Raw genomic sequence first — 20,174 nt, 5'->3', positions numbered from 1 at the left:
ATTAATATGAAGGAAAAAAAAATTTACCTCAAAAGAAGTGAAAAAATGTCACTTAAACTTCCCCATCTATATTTTAGCACCATATAGAATATAAAAAGTAAACATTATTGCTACAATGAAAGAATGAAAATCCTACTGATTCTTAAGTTTATGCAGGACAAAAAAATAAGTAACTACTATAGAAGAGACAGTCCCACTACGCTTACTGGTTTCCAATTTTATCATACAGTTTCTATATGAAGACTGTCTTATCCTTCTGAAATGCAGAAAGCAATCTTTATGAGGAAATAATACTATCTTGAGTAGAGTAGCATTCAACTTGTGTAGTGACAACATCTGAGCAATGAATTCCACATCATACAATATAAAAAGGAAAAGTAAAAAAATTAACAGTATATTCAAATTCTAAAACTAGGTAAATACTGTATATTAACTGCAAATACAATAACATTGAAGAGAATATGTGCACAACACAACAGCTCAGAAGTTTTTATATAGTATGCTGATTATATATCACCTCAGATAACAAGAGGGAATAACTATGTTATTAGTTTTGGTAATGAGTCAGTCAGTCTTGGTGGGAAACATTTGGATGAAGATATACCTGCAACCATAAAAATCCAGACCAACAGCTAGAGATGTCAGTCAGGGAGTCTTATTGAGAAACACACACTAGCACTCTTTCAAGATCTGACACTGTTTTATAGGCAACCATAAAATAATCTCCGAGGAATTACTAACTTGCCTCAACCACATGTAATTTATTGACAAAATACATTTTTCAGTAAAAATCCATTACTTATATACATAGCCTATTCATGCATTTGTCCAAATCCCTAAATGTTCCAAACCTAGCATTAAAAAAAAATAAAACGCTCATTTGTAAGGTAACATGCATATTGATTTACTTAGGCATTCAAAAACACTCTTCTTGCACTGTCCGAGCACCTACATAAAAAAAAAAAAAGGGTCTGGAGGTGTTAAATTAAGGCAACAATAATGGGTTTGTATTGATAAAAAAAATCCATTACAAACATTACTGTTTAATAACCAGAATAGCTAATTAGGTGGGAGGGAACTGAGCTCCTGGGGGAGAGGAAGACCAAGACCACAGACTTGGGAGTGAACATGAGGTCTAGTGATGGACTGAAACCATATATAAAAATAAAAAGAACTGTAATTGTATGGTTACCAATATCAAAAGGTTACATACCTATAAAGGCATTGAAACATCTCTAAACATTTATACCTAGAGGGATGTCATAACGATATGGTTGGTGAAGATGTGGTAGACTAATCTTTAGAATGTAATGTTCCAACCACCTGACCTGATCCAACCTGACAACTGCTGGCCCAAAAAGTGTAAATTTAAAAACTCATGATTGGTAACTCATATAAAAGATAGTAATGGTGGACTGAAACAGCCATATATCACCATTTAAAAGCTGGATACTTAAGTTGCTTTAAAATAAAAAAAAATAATGCAAAGTTGAAAGAGCCCTGATCTCATATTTTAATCTTAACTTGGTCCGAGCTCTCTTCAGAAGTTTTCTCATAGGCTTTCTGGGTAAGTCTTCCAGTCAGAAGAAACCGTATTCTTGGTATTATTTCTGAAAAATGAAGTAAAAGCCCAAATCTATCTACTCTTGGCAGGTACTCGGGTATCCATGGACTTAATAGGCTGAACAAATTGGATTAACATTTTCTGAGGCTGTAGGAGCAACTTCTATTGCAGGTGAGGGAAAGCAAACCTTCTTTGAATTCAAGAGTTCTGGTGGTGGAGGAAACTGCAGGAAAGACCTAAAGTGCAAAATGCACTGGTAAATGGTCCTTAGTGATGATCAATTTGAAGGCTAACACAAAAAGCCTGAATGATACTGAATGATAATAAGTGGGAGATTTTGTCAGAATAACTAACTAGAGCATCTGTAATCATTGACCTCTGGAACCAAATGTATACAGGAGTGACAGTTGTGATGTGATGATGTTTGGAGAAAGTGCTGGTGCTGTAGTTTAAATCTGGGAAGCCATTAAAAAAAAAGAATGTGTGGTAAGAAGCTGAATAAGGACAAGGTACTGTGTCCACATTTAGCACCTGTAGATCTTACAAAGATGGGGAGAACCACCATTAAAATAAATCAACCATGAAAGACCCACACAACTTACATGGAAAACCTAATCAACTTGCAAGTACCAGAGAGCCTTCTTCAAGACAACTACTGTTCACATTTCTCCACAGAGGGTCCTAATGATAAATAAAATTTGCCCGAAATGTTTTCTCTCTAAATACCTTAAAAATCCAGGAGTGAAAATGAAGAGGCTAATGAAGACTGGACACACAGAGAGAGAGAGAGAGAGAGAGAGAGAGAGAGAGCAATGCATAAGCGAAAATCTTTTTATCTTCCTAAGTTTGTAGTGTTGACAGTTTCGCACACATACACAAATAAACTATGTAAAAGTAACTTTTTTTTTATGAAATAAATAATTCATTTGATGCAGCAGCACCTGTAGTTTATCCTATTAAATTGAATTTGGCTGAATATATTGGAAACTTTTCATTTTGCTGGTCCAAAGATTCACATAAATCAGCTCAAATTTCTTTACAACTGCTATGTTATGAATTTTACTTAGGCTAATTTGATTCTATCTTCCGAGTTAGGTTCCCATACATGTAAGGCTCCTAATATCGTCTTTAAGTAAGATAACCTTTAATGAAAGCTCATGCACCAGTTTAGGGCTACTGACATTTTTAAGATGTGCTGTGGAGATGCTCATGGGATCATTTATTACTTATTTTTGTTGTTTCTTTCATCCACTAATTTTTTTATGTAATGGTACATGCCCTGGTCTGTTTTTATCTTCAGTTGACTACAAGTGAGAAACATGCTTGGAGTCAACAAATTCAATTAGTTTAATCTCTTACCTCTTCACATTCACCCAAACATTTTTTTGAGCAGGCAGTGTGAGGCACCTATAACTTCGAATGAATTTAGTGTAACATCATACTGATAGCTTCATAGTCTGTTATTTATTTTTGGAAGGGATGATATGGATCATCCACCTTCCTTTCAGTCAAGACATCTCTCATTAAGCCTTAATGGGTTGCATAGGAAGTGCCCCCTACAAACACCCCTAGTTGCTGTTGTTTTAATCTACACTATGTTAAATCTGGAAAATTTGTAATTCCCCCTTTTACATGTGCTACCAAATGCTTACCATTCAAAAATGACTGATCATGTACCAAAAACACACTTTTTTGGAATTCAAATATCTCTCTTCTAATATTGGTGCAGTGTGCAATTTTTCAAAGTATCTCTTGAGTGGAGCATAATTATTCATCAAGTCAAATTTTAAGAATTATGGCTACAACAACAATTATTACCTTGCATCAATGCATCTATTTCTCAACAGATATTCCTTCTTTTAGTTCTTAATGATGGATGAAAAGAATGGTTTACTCTAACAAGACGGTAAATACTTTTAATTACGTTATTTTTTTCATGACAAAAAGTAAGTTGCTGTCCTAGTACAATTTAGCTTTACTGGTGAATTTTTACTGACACTGAACAAAGTTTTACTGTGGGTGTTGTTTTAGGACAAGTGGATTGAAAAGTAGAAAATTAATCTAAGCAACATTTTTGTATTGCTTGAGGTGCTTATATTTGCCAACTGATAGCTTAGCACAGGAGGCATGTGTCATTTTGTTATCACAAGATAGCAAAAGCTGTCCAGTAGTATAAAGTTGTGTGCTAAATCGTTGGGTGTATCTGTCATGTAAATGCAGTATTATTATTAAATTAAATAAATATGCCCTAGTTTACTTCTTAATGGCATAAACAATTACATGTTCATCTTTGTTAATATTAGTCTGGTGATTATTATTTCTTCATTTTTTTTAAAATGCACCCTTGTGTTGCAATATCTCTACAATACCTACTGATTAACATAACTGTTCAAGTTACATACTGCTTTGCACAAGTTGCCATAAGATGGAAAGGGGCAGTGAATAATTTGTCAAAACTGCAGAGGGGTCACTATAATAATTCAGTATACTGATAACCTTGACTATTAACTATCCAGATACTGTGCCCAAGAGTAATACCCAAGTTTCCCATCCATTTAATTACTAAAGAAAGAAAAGTTTTGAGAGAAATTTAAGGCACTGTCATTACGATATTATAGCACAACCAGCTTTAACTTATATGTTTACAATATGTATATCAATATTTACAGTACGTATACTATATATAGTATAACTCTTAAAAGAAAATAAGTACATTCTTCACTTTATGTCCTAATGATTATGCAACTACATTTCTTGTTTTCTTGCATTTGCCTTGTATTGTGAAGTAAAGCATACTATTTCTTGGGGTTACTTTCCTATAATAATACAACAACCTTTCACTTTTAATAAGAGTTTCATTCCTTTGCAACATTCATATTTACCTTCTTACTACATACAGCAATTTGATCATTTTGCCTTTGACCTCCCTAAACTAGAAACCATAATAATAAAATAAAATCAAATTAAAAATGAGTGAGACAACCCCAAAAATGCATAAAATAAACTGGAAAATTTTCTTAGTGACAGTGGCTCTTGAAAACATGCACCTCTGCTTTTTCAATTTATCTTTAAGAGGCTGATAAATTATTCCATAATAAACATTATGCCTAAAAACATCAGCATTAGTTTCAATACATTTCATGAATAAAAACCAGTTTTACATCTACCTTTACTGCTATTAATAGATGGAAATACAACTTGAAATGAGTCATAGTACTATAATGTAATTGGGTGGATACCTTGAGATGAAAGTTGCCAGTACAGTCTATAAATGCAGATAAGCAAGAAATTATAACAATCAGCTGCATTAAAAAAACTATATTCAACATTCCTGTAAAGTGCATATATAATAGACATTAAGTACTTAATCAAGTTTCTTTACTAGTCAAATATTACACACTTGGACTATTTAGTTTTCGTCTGATACTTTATGCATCTTCTAGTTTATAATGCTTTAAAAAACATTTACATTCAGAGGCAGCCTTGCATGATAATTATACAAGCCTTTGTTATTGCTTATGGGCGCTTTCTGTTCAGTTCAATTCAGTTCATAGTTCCAGGCATTGCCTTTGCAACATCACCTCGCGGTGTTTTTCAATTTTGGGTATTGATTTCCTTAATTTTCTAGTTTTATTTCTTCCACATTCACAGCACAGTCTAATTAAACTTATAATACAAATACAAATATTATTATTATTACGTATTGTTATATATGAATAAATTGAATAAACTAACAGTGGGAATATAGCAAATACTATAGGAAAAATTTCCACACGGTCGTTATTTCATGGACAAACCACAAAAAATAGGTATGTACAACTTTGCAGAGGACCCCAAAATTTGGAGGCCCATCAGCAAGTGTCCACTGTACCAATCAGGTAAATCTGAGCCTGAATGATACACTAGGGTATCAAAATACAAAATCAGGCCACAGTCTTTTAAACTGTAAAAATGCAGTAAATCTGTATATTGCAGTGTTACCCCTAAAAGGCTACCAATTGATATTGCTTTTTGTTCAGGAGATCCTTTATTCCCTGTACATACACACTGTATAGCAGCTTACATCATCAGCTAATTATACATAATTGAGAATCATAAAATTCTATTGTTTATTACTTCATTTCCCCACTAGAATTAGCAGTGAAGGTAACTGTAAAACTATGGTTAGTACTTACGTATGTATGAATGTCTACCCCATAATACTACATAAAATACTACTATAGACCAGTTTCAAGGACTGTACTGTGTACTGTCACGGCTAAAAATTACAGATTGGAGTGATGAGCCTTTCTGAAACCAATAATATGAAGACTAAATTGGCTTTTAAAATTCGATTTATAAGCAAAACAGAAAGGGTGGCTTTCATCATGCTGTAACATTGGCAACATCAATTTTCTTACCTTTCATTTCTGCACCATGGAAGAGATTTTCATTCTTTGTGATTATTATTAAATATTGCCAATGCCTTTAAAGCTATAGTAACCATAATTAAAATAAAAATAAAAAATTTAAATAAATGAAAAATACTAACTTATTAAAATTAAAATGTTCCTTTCCATCTAAAAATTAAACACTATTTCTTGAGGATAAAGTATATCCACAATAAAATCCAAGAATACCATCTGTTGAAACCTTTTAAAGACTTTTAGTCATCACTTTCATACAACTGCAATAGATTCTTTTGAACTCATCAAACATGGGATAACTCAAAGACTGCATTTGAAATGACATTCAACATGCACTGGTCTCTAATAACGCTGAAGTGACATTACTCAGTTGCTGGTTGCACAAGGCTTTGGAAACAAACATGCAATGCAGGTCTCTCATATTACTTGTTACTGGAATTACGGTATTAACTAAAAATTTTGGGGAGATTTTAAACCAACATCATTAGCAGTATCAAAAAAAGCATGAGAGCTTTCCTCCTTTTATGACTTATGTACGACTCAAAAGGAAAGTAGATTAATATTAGTAGTTATGTAATGTTGCAAGTTCAAATGAAAATATCTTAAAAGAAGTTTCCCAGGGACCAAAGTAATAATGGATATGGGAAATTACAATGTAAATAACAAAAATACTAAAAATCTTATATTAAATAAAATAGAAGAGCGAGGTGGGACTGCTCTCGTTAAAAAGTAATAGGGAAATACACCACTAGTGGCAGCAGTAGAATGCTAAAGACCCAAGTTGAAATGTTGTGATTTGCTACCTCCAGCATTCCAGCAAGAGCTTTTTGTCAAATTTTGGCATGTTAATTATCTTGAACAATTTTGAGTTGATGTCAAAAGCAAAAAGAGGCCTGGCATGGTGGACATTTCCTAAAGTGCCTCTCTCATAATTACCAACTACTACATGATCAGTTTTCATTTTCTCAGGTGACTGAAAACTAAGATGGACTAGATGTAGTAAGACATCAGTACAATGTACACAACTAAACACTTAGTAAAAGAGAAGAGATAAACAATTATGAATGTGTACCTATCAGCCACCATAAACTCATTATTCTACCACCCCAACCCCCCTTTTCACAAAAAAAAAAAAAAAAAAAAAAAAAATTCAGAGAGAGGAAAAATGTCCAAATGAATATGATTACCCGGCCAGCCAGATCTCTTGCAAACAACAACATTAACCTTTGAGTTCCTCCTTTGGGACCAAAACTGCTGCTCAATTTCTCATATGGGATTTCAATTACCTCTCTGCTTCCACCGCATCGTATCATTAAAAAGGATATCAATATCTAAGCAAAGATATATTGAAATCTTTCATAAAGTACATGTCAGGGAAAGCTTACCCATCATGAGCCCAAGAGGAAAACAAGGGTTTCACAATTCAAATTTCTAATACATTATTGCCTTTATATCCTTTGACTGCTAATAAGGAACAAATGACAACTCCCTTGAGCCTTGCGCATTACCTGTGACAAGAGTGTCCTTACTCTCGGAAGCATGGGTCGAGCCATTACCGTTGCCGTCGCTGGATGATCCAGTAGATGAGCTATTTGCATGGTAGCCACTTGAAGTTGAAGAACTGGCTCCACTTTGACGTGTCACATATCCCTCGCCTAAAGAGAACAAAGGAATATTTAAATCAACTCCCTTACTAGCGCTCATCTTTTCATTCTTTAATACCACATTAACTTTAGTAGTAATCTCATAGTTCAGAAAAATATTCTAACTTAAAACATTCTAGAAAGGTAACTTATTATGCATCCAATGCCGAGCATAAACTTTTTCAGGTTAAATCTGCAAATTATATCCTATATTTATCCGTCTACCTATATTCATTAATAAACCATTTCCTCACCAGGAAAATAAATATAACTATCACAATTACTTTCATCCTTTAACTGATAAACCAATAATGATTCTCAGTCCAAAATGCTTCAAAAAAATAAGTTAATCCATAAGCTAGTACAGGAGAATCATAAGTAGTGTGGCAATCCTACCAAACATCTTGTTGACTCCTGTAATGGTTTGGTAAAGAACTGAGAATCACAAGCGTTATCAGGAAATGAACTATTCTTACATATTCCTGGCATAACAATTCCTGCCTCCATTGTAATTTCTTAAATTTGTTTAGTGATTCTTATGCATATAAATATAGTATACATATAGTACATATTTCTCCTTGGTTTGATTTACAACATACCACTGTTAAGCTACCTAGCTTCTTTGTCTGCAAATGAACAATGACTGCAGAGCAGAGATAAAGTCTAGAATGTTGTCATGTGATGTGTATTACCTAGGAATGCATCTGCAATCATAAACAATTACCAAGCATAGACTACCTAGAGACAGCCTATCAAAAGTTACTCCAAAACCTGGCATAGTCAATCATAAGAATTAGTAGGCATTCAAAATCCATTAAGTAAAGGTTGTTATGTTAACAGAGAACTTTTCAAAGATAAAATTCAATGGTTAAGTGATATGTAAAATAAAACAGAAGTAATTTTAAATCTGATAAAATCTAATAAAATCTAAAGTCTTAAAACACCCATCTTATTTAGATAATACATTAACATACTATATTTAATTTAATGATTTTATGAGTCGGCCTAACAATTACTATTTGGCATTTATTATTGTGCTAAATAAGAAGCTTGATCATACTTTGACCAATAACAACAAGGAGGGCAGTTTAATTATATTGGCTCTAGTTATCTGTCTTATGACTATAGGAAAAACAATTAACTATTACAATATTTTACTGAATATTGTCACAAAAAAAAACACAGGTACAGACCAGATGATAAATAAATCTGTAAATTAAGTTATTATTTATAGAACCACACACATACTAGCAGTTAGACAATTTAGTGGATACAAAATGGGTTGACAAAAAATAGACAGAATTTCGTGGTCTTGGACAGACCAAAAATAAGTAAAGGAGGGTATAAAAGCCAACCTGACTTACTATTGAGGATCTTTTCACAGTGTTTGGTGAGGTGGTTCATGAGTCTCACACACAGTGAATCCCCTGAGAAGAACCCTTCCGACTCGACCAAGAACTGCATGGTTTCAGACAGACACTCTTGATACCCCATATGGTACTGCTCTAGTTGGTTCCCAGTACGTTCTTGCTTTGTCGTCACATCACAATTCTCTACAAAAATAAAAAATAAAAATTAAGTCATTATTTCAGGATGTATTTATACACTAGACAGCGTTGCCAAGTTTTATCTCAAATTTTGTTCAAACCTTATAATAGCTTTAAACACATCAGCCATACGTATCCTAAAACGTGGGCCCTGCCTAAAACATAATACGAACACGCTCAAGCATCTTCATATAAAAACAATCCAGCAGGCAGGACTTCATACAAAGTAAAACTTATTTAACAAAAGCTTATTGAACAACTACTACATATTACACTTGCACTTACCAATTTGGTTGCATGCGTGAGCCTGTAGATGCTTCATGTACTTAATGGCCATTTCAATGATCTCTGTCTTTTCGATGCGACCTCGACCTTTCTTGAGGTAGTACGTCGGTATGAGGCGACTCAGGTCGGCCAAACAGTTGTTCATCCGATCCCGTCGTCGCTTCTCGATGATCCGATGTGACAAGGGATCCTGCAAGGTAAACACAGCTAGGTTAGTATGAGTGCTCACACATCATAACACAGAGAATCCTTAAGGTTAAAAAAACTAGCAGCTGCAGGGATATACATATACATACATACATACATATATATATATATATATATATACTATATATATATATATATATATATATATATATATATATATATATATATATATATATATAATATATATATATATATATATGCAGGGCTGACAACATTCCCGCAAGGCATCACTTTGGCATCTGCCTAAACGCAACCTTTCAAAATGTATTGCAAATTTCCCTACATAAAACTTTCTTGAAGGGTTCACCAAAACTGTGAACAATTGTCTTTACACATTTTATAAACCTTTCAATATTCCAACATCTCTGTTAAAATAACGAGTTGAACGCTGGAATGCCATCATAGGTCGGAGTGAACAATGTTCACTTCTCCAGTATTTTGTCACGCATTACTATAACACTATTAGGGAACAATGCACATGCGCACGCACGTACGCACATAATTATATATTATACATCAGCGTGCAGTTAAAACGTAGAGAGAGAGAGAGAGAGAGAGAGAGAGAGAGAGAGAGAGAGAGAGAGAGAGAGAGAGAGAGAGAGAGAGAGAGAGAGTCCTTCACGAGTTTGAACATGCAAATTTATACTTTGTCTTTGTCTTATTGGATGCTATTCTGACATCATTAAAACTTGGGGTAACCTCCACTGGTTGGGGTCAATGCCAAATATACTTTGGATGCTTATTTGAAATTAAAACTTGGGGTAACCTCCACTGGTTGGGGTAAGGCCTCTTGTATTTCTGCAAAAATAAAATGATCCCCTTTTTAACGTAGTGCAGGGTACATAGATATGAATGACCACTTAAAGAACGGTTCCAGAGAAGCTTTTAAGCCATTTATCCGGCACTTGCTAGGTCTTCCTCTCTTCATTCCTGACACTTCCGTATAATACAATTTTTACCGGCCTAGCATTCTCCTTTCTTTCTCAAAACATCTGGCTCGTCCTAGTCTTTTTTACTAATACGCATTTCTACATTTCTCGCCTCACACGTTCTTCTCATGCTACACATAGTACTACAAAAAGCAGTTCATTCCAGCAGCTTGAAGTGTCTCTTATTTGCATTCAGCACCCACATCATACTCTTCTACCTTAGTTTCCATAGATTACCAATTTTTACACATACTCCTCAATGACTTCTCTCATCCTATTAGCATTCGTTATATTTATTCACAAATAATGTATCATAAATCATCTCCCTCCATTCTATCATCCTCCATGCACCCATTTACAACCCCAGCTCCCCAACTTCCATTTATTCTGACTAGTAACCGTATTCTTGTTCATAGCTGCTCTCAACTTCCTCCGATTGCAAACTTTCAAACTCTCATAGTTTTGGCAGTTTCTCTTTACAATCACTAATTACTACTGAACCACTAGAAGCATCATCCATCCCCACTCCATGACTTTTTCCTTATCCGTTTTTCAACCCCCCCCCCCCAACACACACGTGTGTGTGTGTGCTTGCATTAATGTATGTACGTGTCTGTGCCCGCGCCTGCTTGCTTGCGTGTATGTGTCATTCAAGGGTAAATTTCAACAGGAAAATCATAATTCTTTTATACAACTAGTTTTCGAAAAAGGAAAATTTAACAACAAATTCCCAAGACCGACAACAGGAAACCTTGCATCACGATGAAAGCTGAATGATTCCATTCCTCATATCCATGGGTGCCCACACCCCCAGCAGCCGTCTGTCTGCGCCTAGACCCGCTGCCGCCGCTGGAGTACCTCGAGAGATCGTCAGTAAGGTCAGCGTGGCTTACACGTGACTCCGTTAGGTAAGAGGTAGTTGGGAGGGGGGGGGAGGTGGGGGACTAGGTCAAGGCATGGGGACAGCAAAATCGCCGACCAAGGCTACATCCTTAAAACCCGTCACTGTCTCGATGCTCACGTGCGCAGACGCAGAGAGAGAGAGAGAGAGAGAGAGAGAGAGAGAGAGAGAGAGAGAGAGAGAGAGAGAGAGAGAAATTTATTGCGAAGCTTTCGAGAAGCCTACCATATTATTATTCCCCAGAATGTAGGAAACCTGAGAGAAAACTAAAGTTTTATGGAAAGATATGAAGTTATTTGCTTTCAGATTAGTCGAGAAATGCTGGCGGATACACCAAAGCTATCTCGCTATTATAATACAACTGGCGTTATGACCCATTCAGACAAGTGAAAACTATATAAGCGCTGTATGATCCGTGAGGCTACACAGCATTGTACACCCGGCCATTCTATATTTAGAATTTGAAAGTGTTCGTGGCTGCTACTGCTGCTGTTCAGAGCGATCTGTCATTATTCCTGTGCAGGTTTCTTGGCTCTCAGAGCAGCCCGTGATCATACAAACGACGAAATGATTTTTTGGAATGAACACAACTTTTTGTGCCCGGCATTCAATTCGAAAGAGATAGAGCATCTTCCTTCTAGTACTCTTTGCCCTTGACCCTCGGTCCTCCTGATAGACTTCGCTTATCAGAATTTACCTGCCGGTGCTAAACATTTCGCTGATAACAGAAGACAATTAATCTTGTCTATTTCGATTCATTCTATTTTCTTACCTTTTTCCTCGTTGAAGGAAATCAAAGTGGTTATTTAAGCTCCATTTTCTTCATTTCATCTTATTTTATCATTCTCTTTGACTCGCGTGCTCGTTTCCTTGTATCCGCAGAAGTAGTTTGTTTTGTATTCGTTCTCCTGAACATTAATGCTGAAGAGTTTTATCAACGCTACTTGAAACTCTACCCTCTTTTAATCACATTTGCAATTGGGCTAGAAATCCTTCGGAAACCAGGGTTGTGTGTGTTCTACAAAAATATAAGAGTTCTTGTAAACTTGGGCAAGGTCCATTAAATCTTCTAAACATAATAATACCGATATCAGTACAAAGAAATACTTTTAAAGGCCATACACAATGCTACAATTTGGTGGAAAACTCTACAGTACTTCATTAGAATTATCTGTTATAAGATCTCAAACACGAGAGAGAGAGAGAGAGATACATCGCCCCATTCATAAGTATAAAAATAGCTTTAATTCCACAGCGAAGTCTACCAATGCTACAGCAGAATCTACGGGATGCTCTATGAACAAGAGCCCGTGCTAGCATAAGGCCAATTTAATCTTAATAAACAACAACACCCACAAACTACTGCTTGCCTGAATGGGTATTGTGAAGCCATGTATGAAAGTCATCGACTTTGCAACGTACAAAGACTCATCCTCCAATCTTCCCTTTCAATACCAACAGATCTGAATCCATTTTACAATTTATACTTGTTCAGGCGATTCAAGGTATGTAATGAATGCGCATATCTCAGGTGAGTCAAGGGATGTAATGAATTTGCATATTTCAGTCATCCACTTGTAACTATAAATATTTTTGTAAGGATTTTGAATATTTGAAGCAGTGAAACGCAAGAATTTTTGTGATTATTGTCATTACACCTCTTTTCAAATATATTCAAATAACCTGACATATACAAACTGTATTGCATAAGAGAAAACTATGCCTTCCAACCAAAACAAATCTGAACTAAGTGATTCCAAATACAATTGAAATAGGTATCACAGTTTATACAAGAACTGTAAATGCGCGAGTCACCTTATGCGAAAAAGGACTAAATATTAAAACCTGCAGAGAAGTTTGTCATTCAAACCTGCAGCTTTATTTAGTGAGTTCGGGATTGGAGGAAGTGATCTGTGTGTTTTCTTTCTGCTATCTTCCTGTTTATTTTCCTACGATGCCTCGGATCTTACGAGATTATTTAGGATTCATAGAAATTCAAGCTTGACGTGTGTCTTTCGTAAAGTGAACTCTTTAGCCAATAAGCTAAGCATGATAAAAACTATCCACTTTCCCTAGGGCAGAGAACACCTTCATAAAAATACACAGTCATGATCCGTTTACCTATGAAGTATCAAAAGACACAAAAGTTTTGGATATATAGGCACCGTCGAACCAATTCTCCTTTATGAAAGGAAGTATTGTACGCAAGTCAATGAAACACTCATGCATAGTATTGTCTGCAGAGTACAAACTCCGGAGAGAATGGGAAATGTTAGGGTGGTCTAAAGTATGTGTGATTTAACTGCAGGTACTGAGTGAGAGAAAAACCGGGGAAGGGTTACGCAGCATTTGCTGGCAAAGTCTACTTGCTGTTGTTGGTTATGCTTCTGTGTTAAAAGTATTAACAGAGTTTGAGAGGCTGTGTAGGTTTTAAACAAAACGGCTCATCCCAGATTCAGCGCTAAGAGGCTTAATGTACCGATAATGCAGACTTAATATTTTCTAAAACCCCAAAAACCACAGATAAAAATTTTAAAGTGACAATGCAGGTATAGTAAATATCTCGTGGATAACTGTCACACAAACTACAATTTGTTTCTGTTTCAAAGTACTAACGACCAAATCGATGGCCGCCATTCCAATAAAAGAAAGTTCATAACGGTTGTTCTGCAGTGTCGAGTATAACAACAAATACCGAATGTAGTCCGCAGGTTTAATTATTAAAATATACTTTTCGGTGGTAAAAGCCGTGCAATTCATCACCAGGGCGAAGTCTGGTCCTGGAGAGCCGGCAGCTGATAATATCCCAAAAACATATCACGTGTGAACCCCTCTCAGGGGGACAGGGGGAACTCATCCGATGATATCCATTTTCTATGTAAACCGCAAATGCACTGTGAATTTTATCTGTATCAATTGCTCTTGGCACACGTGCGCGAACGCACACACACACACGTACGCACACACACGCACTCACAGAGAGAGAGAGAGAGAGAGAGAGAGAGAGAAGAGAGAGAGAGAGATGCCAATCTATAGACTAGACTTTTCCTAGCAATATGCATAATTAAAAACCCCAATTTCCACTCTGCAAAAGACATTATCTGATCAGACTCCCAGCAAAACCCGGCAGGCAACTACAATACGGTTTTTAGATATAGAGCACCGCTATGTCCCCTACCACCTTTAAGCAACACTCAACCTTCTAGTCCTCATCCCACCGGGGGATACAGCCTACCCCTCCTGGCACGGGTCCGGATCCCCGGAGGAGGAGAGCTGGCCAGAGTCACGTGTTTGACCGCGTCACATCTCTCTCTCTCTCTCTCTCTCTCTCTCTCTCTCTCTCCACGCAGCACGACCTCAGCAGAGAAGGGCCGTACCACGGCCACGCGCTAACAGTGGCCTTCCCCATGTCCACACAAAAAGTCATCGAGACAAGATTACAGCAAAGCTTCACTGTCATCTTATTTGCTTGGAGACGAATTGTGTTCAGTGTCTATTTTACCGCAACGACAGACATTGGGCACTGAGTCGCTCTGCCGTTTGATCCCATCACGAAGGTCAATCCATATCAAATGTCGTCACTATAAATGTACTTTTGGCTGCTTTTTCCTAAAACACAAGTGACAATTCTTATCATTTTTAAGTAATTAATTAATAATGATCTGCGGCTCAACTCAACTCACGGAAAGAGCCACGATTGCCTTGCACGCTTCCACGGAATGAAAGAACCACCCGCCCCCAAACAGAAATAAAGACCTAATTCAACCGAGAATAAACGAAAATATTAAGAAAATCGATAACCATCTACAAAAAATAAATACGCTCATGTAAGGGGAGTACGACGGCAACAACGACAAACTTTCTCAAATTTGCATGATCACAAAAGATTCATTGACATGAAGGCAGTTCTTCACCGGGGGAAAGAAATACGTTTTAGATTATGCAGGCTTTGTGTTGGCACAGGCTCTTGCTCCAATAGTGAACCACGGAGAAGCAGCATTACAAACTAAATATACAGAGGCTCTGGCACCTACTGGTTCCATTACTTACAATTTCAGTTCCACCTCTTGCCTACTGACATCATCTCGAAAACGAGTAACATAAGTGTTACTTCTGTCTCATGAAGTTTGGTACTTCCCCTACTCTTTTAGCTTTAGTTCTTGTTTAGCGTCGACGAGAGGTACTACTTACTAATTTCCGTTTTTCTTAAAAGGGTGAGATTTACATAAACCGAAAGACAACAGGCCAGGTCAATATATTAAATAAATAAATAAAAATACAACAGGAACAGTTTTGACTGCCACAAGTTTTGTATGCATTACATCTCGGCTGATTCAAGGCGAGACCCTCAACTCGCTATTATTAATACTAAAAAGGCAGAGCTTGCCAACACAACTGCATTCCCTTTGTGCACGCAATTACCGAAGGTGACTGCAAAACACCACCCCTGGGCCGATTACCCAGTACGGAACATGAGCCTCTACAACAATTCTCACAATAACAGAAATAATTTGATGGAAAACTTGGAAAATTCCACCAGAATATAAAAAATTGAAAGAACTCGACCTTTAATTCGTTAAGAAAAACAAGATGTCTTCCAGTGGCCATAATCACCCTTCATTCTAAGTAATATCTTGGAAGTATGATGAGCAACTCCACGAACAGATTTTGCAAAGGAGCTTTAAAAATGTTGGGATGTTCCCAGTGACAGCGTTCGCGATGTACAACTACATCTTGTTTCCTAGTATATGTAAGGAAATGAACCTGGAATAACAAATGAAATAAAAAGTGAGATAATACACTAGAGAAACGAGACATACCAAAGTTAACATTCAATTCTCTCTCCCTATATATATATATATATATATATATATATATATATATATATATATATATATATATTATATTATATCTGATATATATATCTTTCGGTTGAACTTGGATTTGCAATTTCACGAAGGGGAGATAATTTTTGAATGAAAAAATATTAGCTTCTGCAGAGAGAGAGAGAGAGAGAGAGAGAGAGAGAGAGAGAGAGAGAAATAGCAGGACAGGGCAGCAGCCTCCAAGGACGACCCCAAGGACAGCCCTATGTCTTGAAACCAATACTACTTCCGGAGGACATGATCCCTTGGCAAGCTTTCCTGGTCACAATCATGTAGTACTTCTCTAATAACGTCCCAATTAAGAGCTGCTGGGTGTCAACGTGACGTTGCGTATTATGCCATTAAAGCTACAAGATGATATTCATCACTGGCTTTCAAGCGGCATTTGAGTAATCTGTACCGAACACACACACACACACACACACACAGTAAACTTGATTGGCCTGATTAAGCAAGTTCATTTCTATCGCAATGAGTGCACATTCCATAAGCAAGGATTAGGCGCCGAGATAAGAAAAATCGATACATGGTTTTCTAGGTATGCAAATAAAACGACCTTGAAATGAAGTGATACCAAAGACCTCTGGGAATGTGAGAGAAACGAAGGGAAAAAAGTTGTCACAGATCAGAGTTTACAGTTTTTTTATATTTTATTTATTTATTTTTTTTTTTTCACGATACCAATCTTGGAAAGCCCAGAATGTTTCTAAACCTGACTGGACTGGGATGGCTGGAAAGGAAGGAGACCTGACGGACAGGGCAGATCCTCGTTTCCGGTTCTTTCATCCAAGCTAGCCTAAGGATTATCATACTTTATCATGTGTTCTTTCGTATCACTCTGCTCATCTATGCATTATTGTTTTGTTTTATAAGTGAACACTCAAAGCTACGATGATGATACTTCTTTTTGAAACTCGCCAGTCAAGCAACCTGCTGAAATATCCTTGAATGCTCGTTAACATTATCAGTGTTGGTCCATCAGTCCTATTATTTCCTTTACGGGCCAAGTCACTTCCTTGGCAACAAAGTAATTTTCATACATATGACGATGGAAAAGGGAAAGATTGCATAGTTCTACGGTTAATAAGCTTTTTAGGCTAATAACTGATGTACGTACGACAAAAAAAAAATCTACAATGATAAAGTGGTTTTTATTATTACACAGTACTTACAAGAAAAAGATAAAATAGAGGCTTTCATAGAAAATAGCATTAATTCTTGTTAGGGAAGGAAGGAAGACGCATTAATCAAGAAAGAAAACAATTTTTGCTCTCCGAAAAAGAGAGAACTCGCCATGTTCTACAGCTTTCAGGGGATTGATTACCCAAGGCAACTGAAATCAAGGCAGCTGAAATCAGTCACTGGCACATTTAGTGGAATGCAGCCTTCGCCCCTCAACAAGCAGAGATCACAGATTACCGGCTCCCGCACTTTGCATCCATTTCTAGACTCGGTGTGCACTAAACTCCTCTTTGCTTTCTTCCTTTTTTTTTACGATTGCCAAAAATCACAACCGTTCCCTGTCAGAAGGCTTTTAGCTGTGTTTTGGGAATCTATATTAATAGAAATAATGACCGATATCATATGTTATCAGAATGTTTAAACCTGTTCTGCGTACAGGTGTGTATTCCAGAAGAAGCACGCTTATCAATTTAATGGTCTTTCAGCCGAGACCACGTTCAGTGCAAATATTATACATCAATAAATTAGTTGGCAAATGAGCAAATAACGATAATCGAAACAACGTTACGACTGCCGAATATTTACAGCAGGCAAGAGAAACGCGTGCTTTAACTGCGGAAGTAAAAACGAACGATCAAATGATCTGATCGGGGTGGGGGGGGGGGGGGGGGGGGGGGGGGGGGGGGGGGGGGGAGCGCACTTGAGCGAAAATTTTGACTCGGTAACCCAGCACTTGAATGTGCTCGTGGGCAGAAATGATCATATACAGACCGAAAAAAATGTAAAAGTTGCAACAGAATGTACTGACAACAATGCTCAGAGACCCAAACTTGCACACGTGCTATGAGAATTAGGACAAAGCGTGAAAGATGCATTCTTGAGGGGAAAAAATATATACAATACACACAAAACAAGAGTAATTCCAAGATATGACAGGGGCCATGACGCTTACAGTCGGGGGGGTGGAGGGGGGGGGGGGGGGGGGGGGGGGGGGGGGGGGGGGGGGGGGGGGGGGGGGGGGGGAGTTGGTGGAAGGGAGCATCAACCTAAAATGACCCAGAAGTCAGGAAAGCCCAGGAAGACAAAGTCTTAGGAAGTTGCAGCCTGCGATGCAAAAAGAAGAATGGGGGTCAAAATCTCTCGCCAAGAAGGGTTAGGGGAAGCTTGGATAGAACTCATCCGTGTGCTCAGAGCAGCAGGAAATGAAGAGGTCAAATGGGATGGAGATAGGGGGAAAGGAAGAGAGATCGAATGGAGCAGAAGAGAGAAAAAGAGGCAGACAGGTGGCTATTATCACAGCACCCAATCATTGACCACAAAAACGGAGAGATTTTCATGTGGAAAAGGTGTAGCTCGAATAATACCTTTTCTTGGAAAAAATATCCAAGAGTGAGATAGATTTTTATCAAGTGGGGCTTTTCTCTTAATAAATGCTTAGCCACGACGTAACAATCAAACTACGACAAACCAGTAACAGTATGCTTTGGGGTTCAGAATTGCTACATCACTCTTGCGACAGACTTCGAATAAAGAGCTTCAAATATGTATAGAACTGCTTCCAGATTTCTAACATATATACATCAACCAACCTCAAGTGTTCGCGAACATTTCCTCATTCTATTCTGGATCCATTCTCTTGTGCATTATACATGCCATCTGGACACCAATGAATATATTCAAAACCTCATGGTCAATGATGTCAAATAAAATGGTAAGCTGTTACTGGGTATTCCTGAACATGTTTGTGGGATAGGCTATGCCATACGCAAACTCTCTCTCTCTCTCTCCCTCCCCTTTCATGAAACAATTTTAAGTAATTGCTTTCCCGTTGAATATTTGTTTTCCAGAGGCACGAAAGGACCCCGGTAAACGTGATGAGCGTGGGAGGGGGAGGAGGAGGAACTGAAGAATGAAGACGCCTAACATCCAATATTTGTCACACGCCCACACGTCATACCCGGAAGCCCTTTAAGAGCCCTATCGACCGGCTGGCGAGGAGGTTGTGGGGGGAGGGGAGGGTTGATGAGGAGGCGGAAGAGGAGGCAGCAGGAGCGGCGGCCTGACGTTGTAGGGTTGGAGATCGGATGGACCGATAACTGCTGGGTAGTGGACCGTCGGACGGCGACCCACGCCACAGCGCAATGGCATCAAAGAAATGCGTACCATAGTCTCGACGTGAATGAGGTGATAGAGAGAGAGAGAGAGAGAGAGAGAGAGAGAGAGAGAGAGAGAGAGAGAGGTCGTATCATGGATGCTTAGACCAGTTCCTCAATGGTCTGCTTTCTCTATCACGACTTTCCTTCTGTGTGAACCTCGACGGGTTTAGTACGGTTTATTCCAGGGTTATGGACACGAAAGTCTCTCTCTCTCTCTCTCTCTCTCTCTCTCTCTCCTCTCTGCCGGATTTCCCTTAAAATAAAAACTTAAAAAACAATGCGAGAAACTAAGAACAAATATAAAATAATGTGAAAGTGCTTCCATTGTATGATGTTTAGCTTCAGAAGAGTTGCATTAACGCCAGTGACAGATCCTATCAGTTATTCATAAATGATAATAGTTTTTTCCAAGTTTTACTTAACTAATCCAGTTGTACCTACGAATCGTCCAAAAAAATTAATCTACAT

The 20,174-nt window shown here is 37.5% G+C and overlaps 1 protein-coding gene across 4 annotated transcripts in view; it reads right to left on the bottom strand.

Moving 5' to 3' along the window:
- Positions 1 to 20,174, bottom strand: part of LOC135214833 (transcription factor cwo-like) — a 169,629-nt gene that overhangs the window by 6,693 nt on the left and 142,762 nt on the right. For 2 of the 4 annotated variants that reach the window (XM_064249232.1, XM_064249229.1), the window contains 3 exons: positions 9,446 to 9,635; positions 8,978 to 9,166; positions 7,479 to 7,625 (listed from right to left, as the gene is read on the bottom strand). In XM_064249232.1, coding sequence (XP_064105302.1) covers positions 7,479 to 7,625; positions 8,978 to 9,166; positions 9,446 to 9,635 — 526 coding nt within the window. The remainder of the gene's footprint in view (positions 1 to 7,478; positions 7,626 to 8,977; positions 9,167 to 9,445; positions 9,636 to 20,174) is intronic. The other 2 variants (XM_064249231.1, XM_064249230.1) reach the window with 2 other exon arrangements.

This window comes from Macrobrachium nipponense, chromosome 46, assembly GCF_015104395.2.
Source record: "Macrobrachium nipponense isolate FS-2020 chromosome 46, ASM1510439v2, whole genome shotgun sequence".
Lineage (NCBI taxonomy): Eukaryota > Metazoa > Arthropoda > Malacostraca > Decapoda > Palaemonidae > Macrobrachium > Macrobrachium nipponense.
Note: the sequence above shows the minus strand (reverse complement) of the source record. Positions and strands in the feature narration are given on the sequence as shown.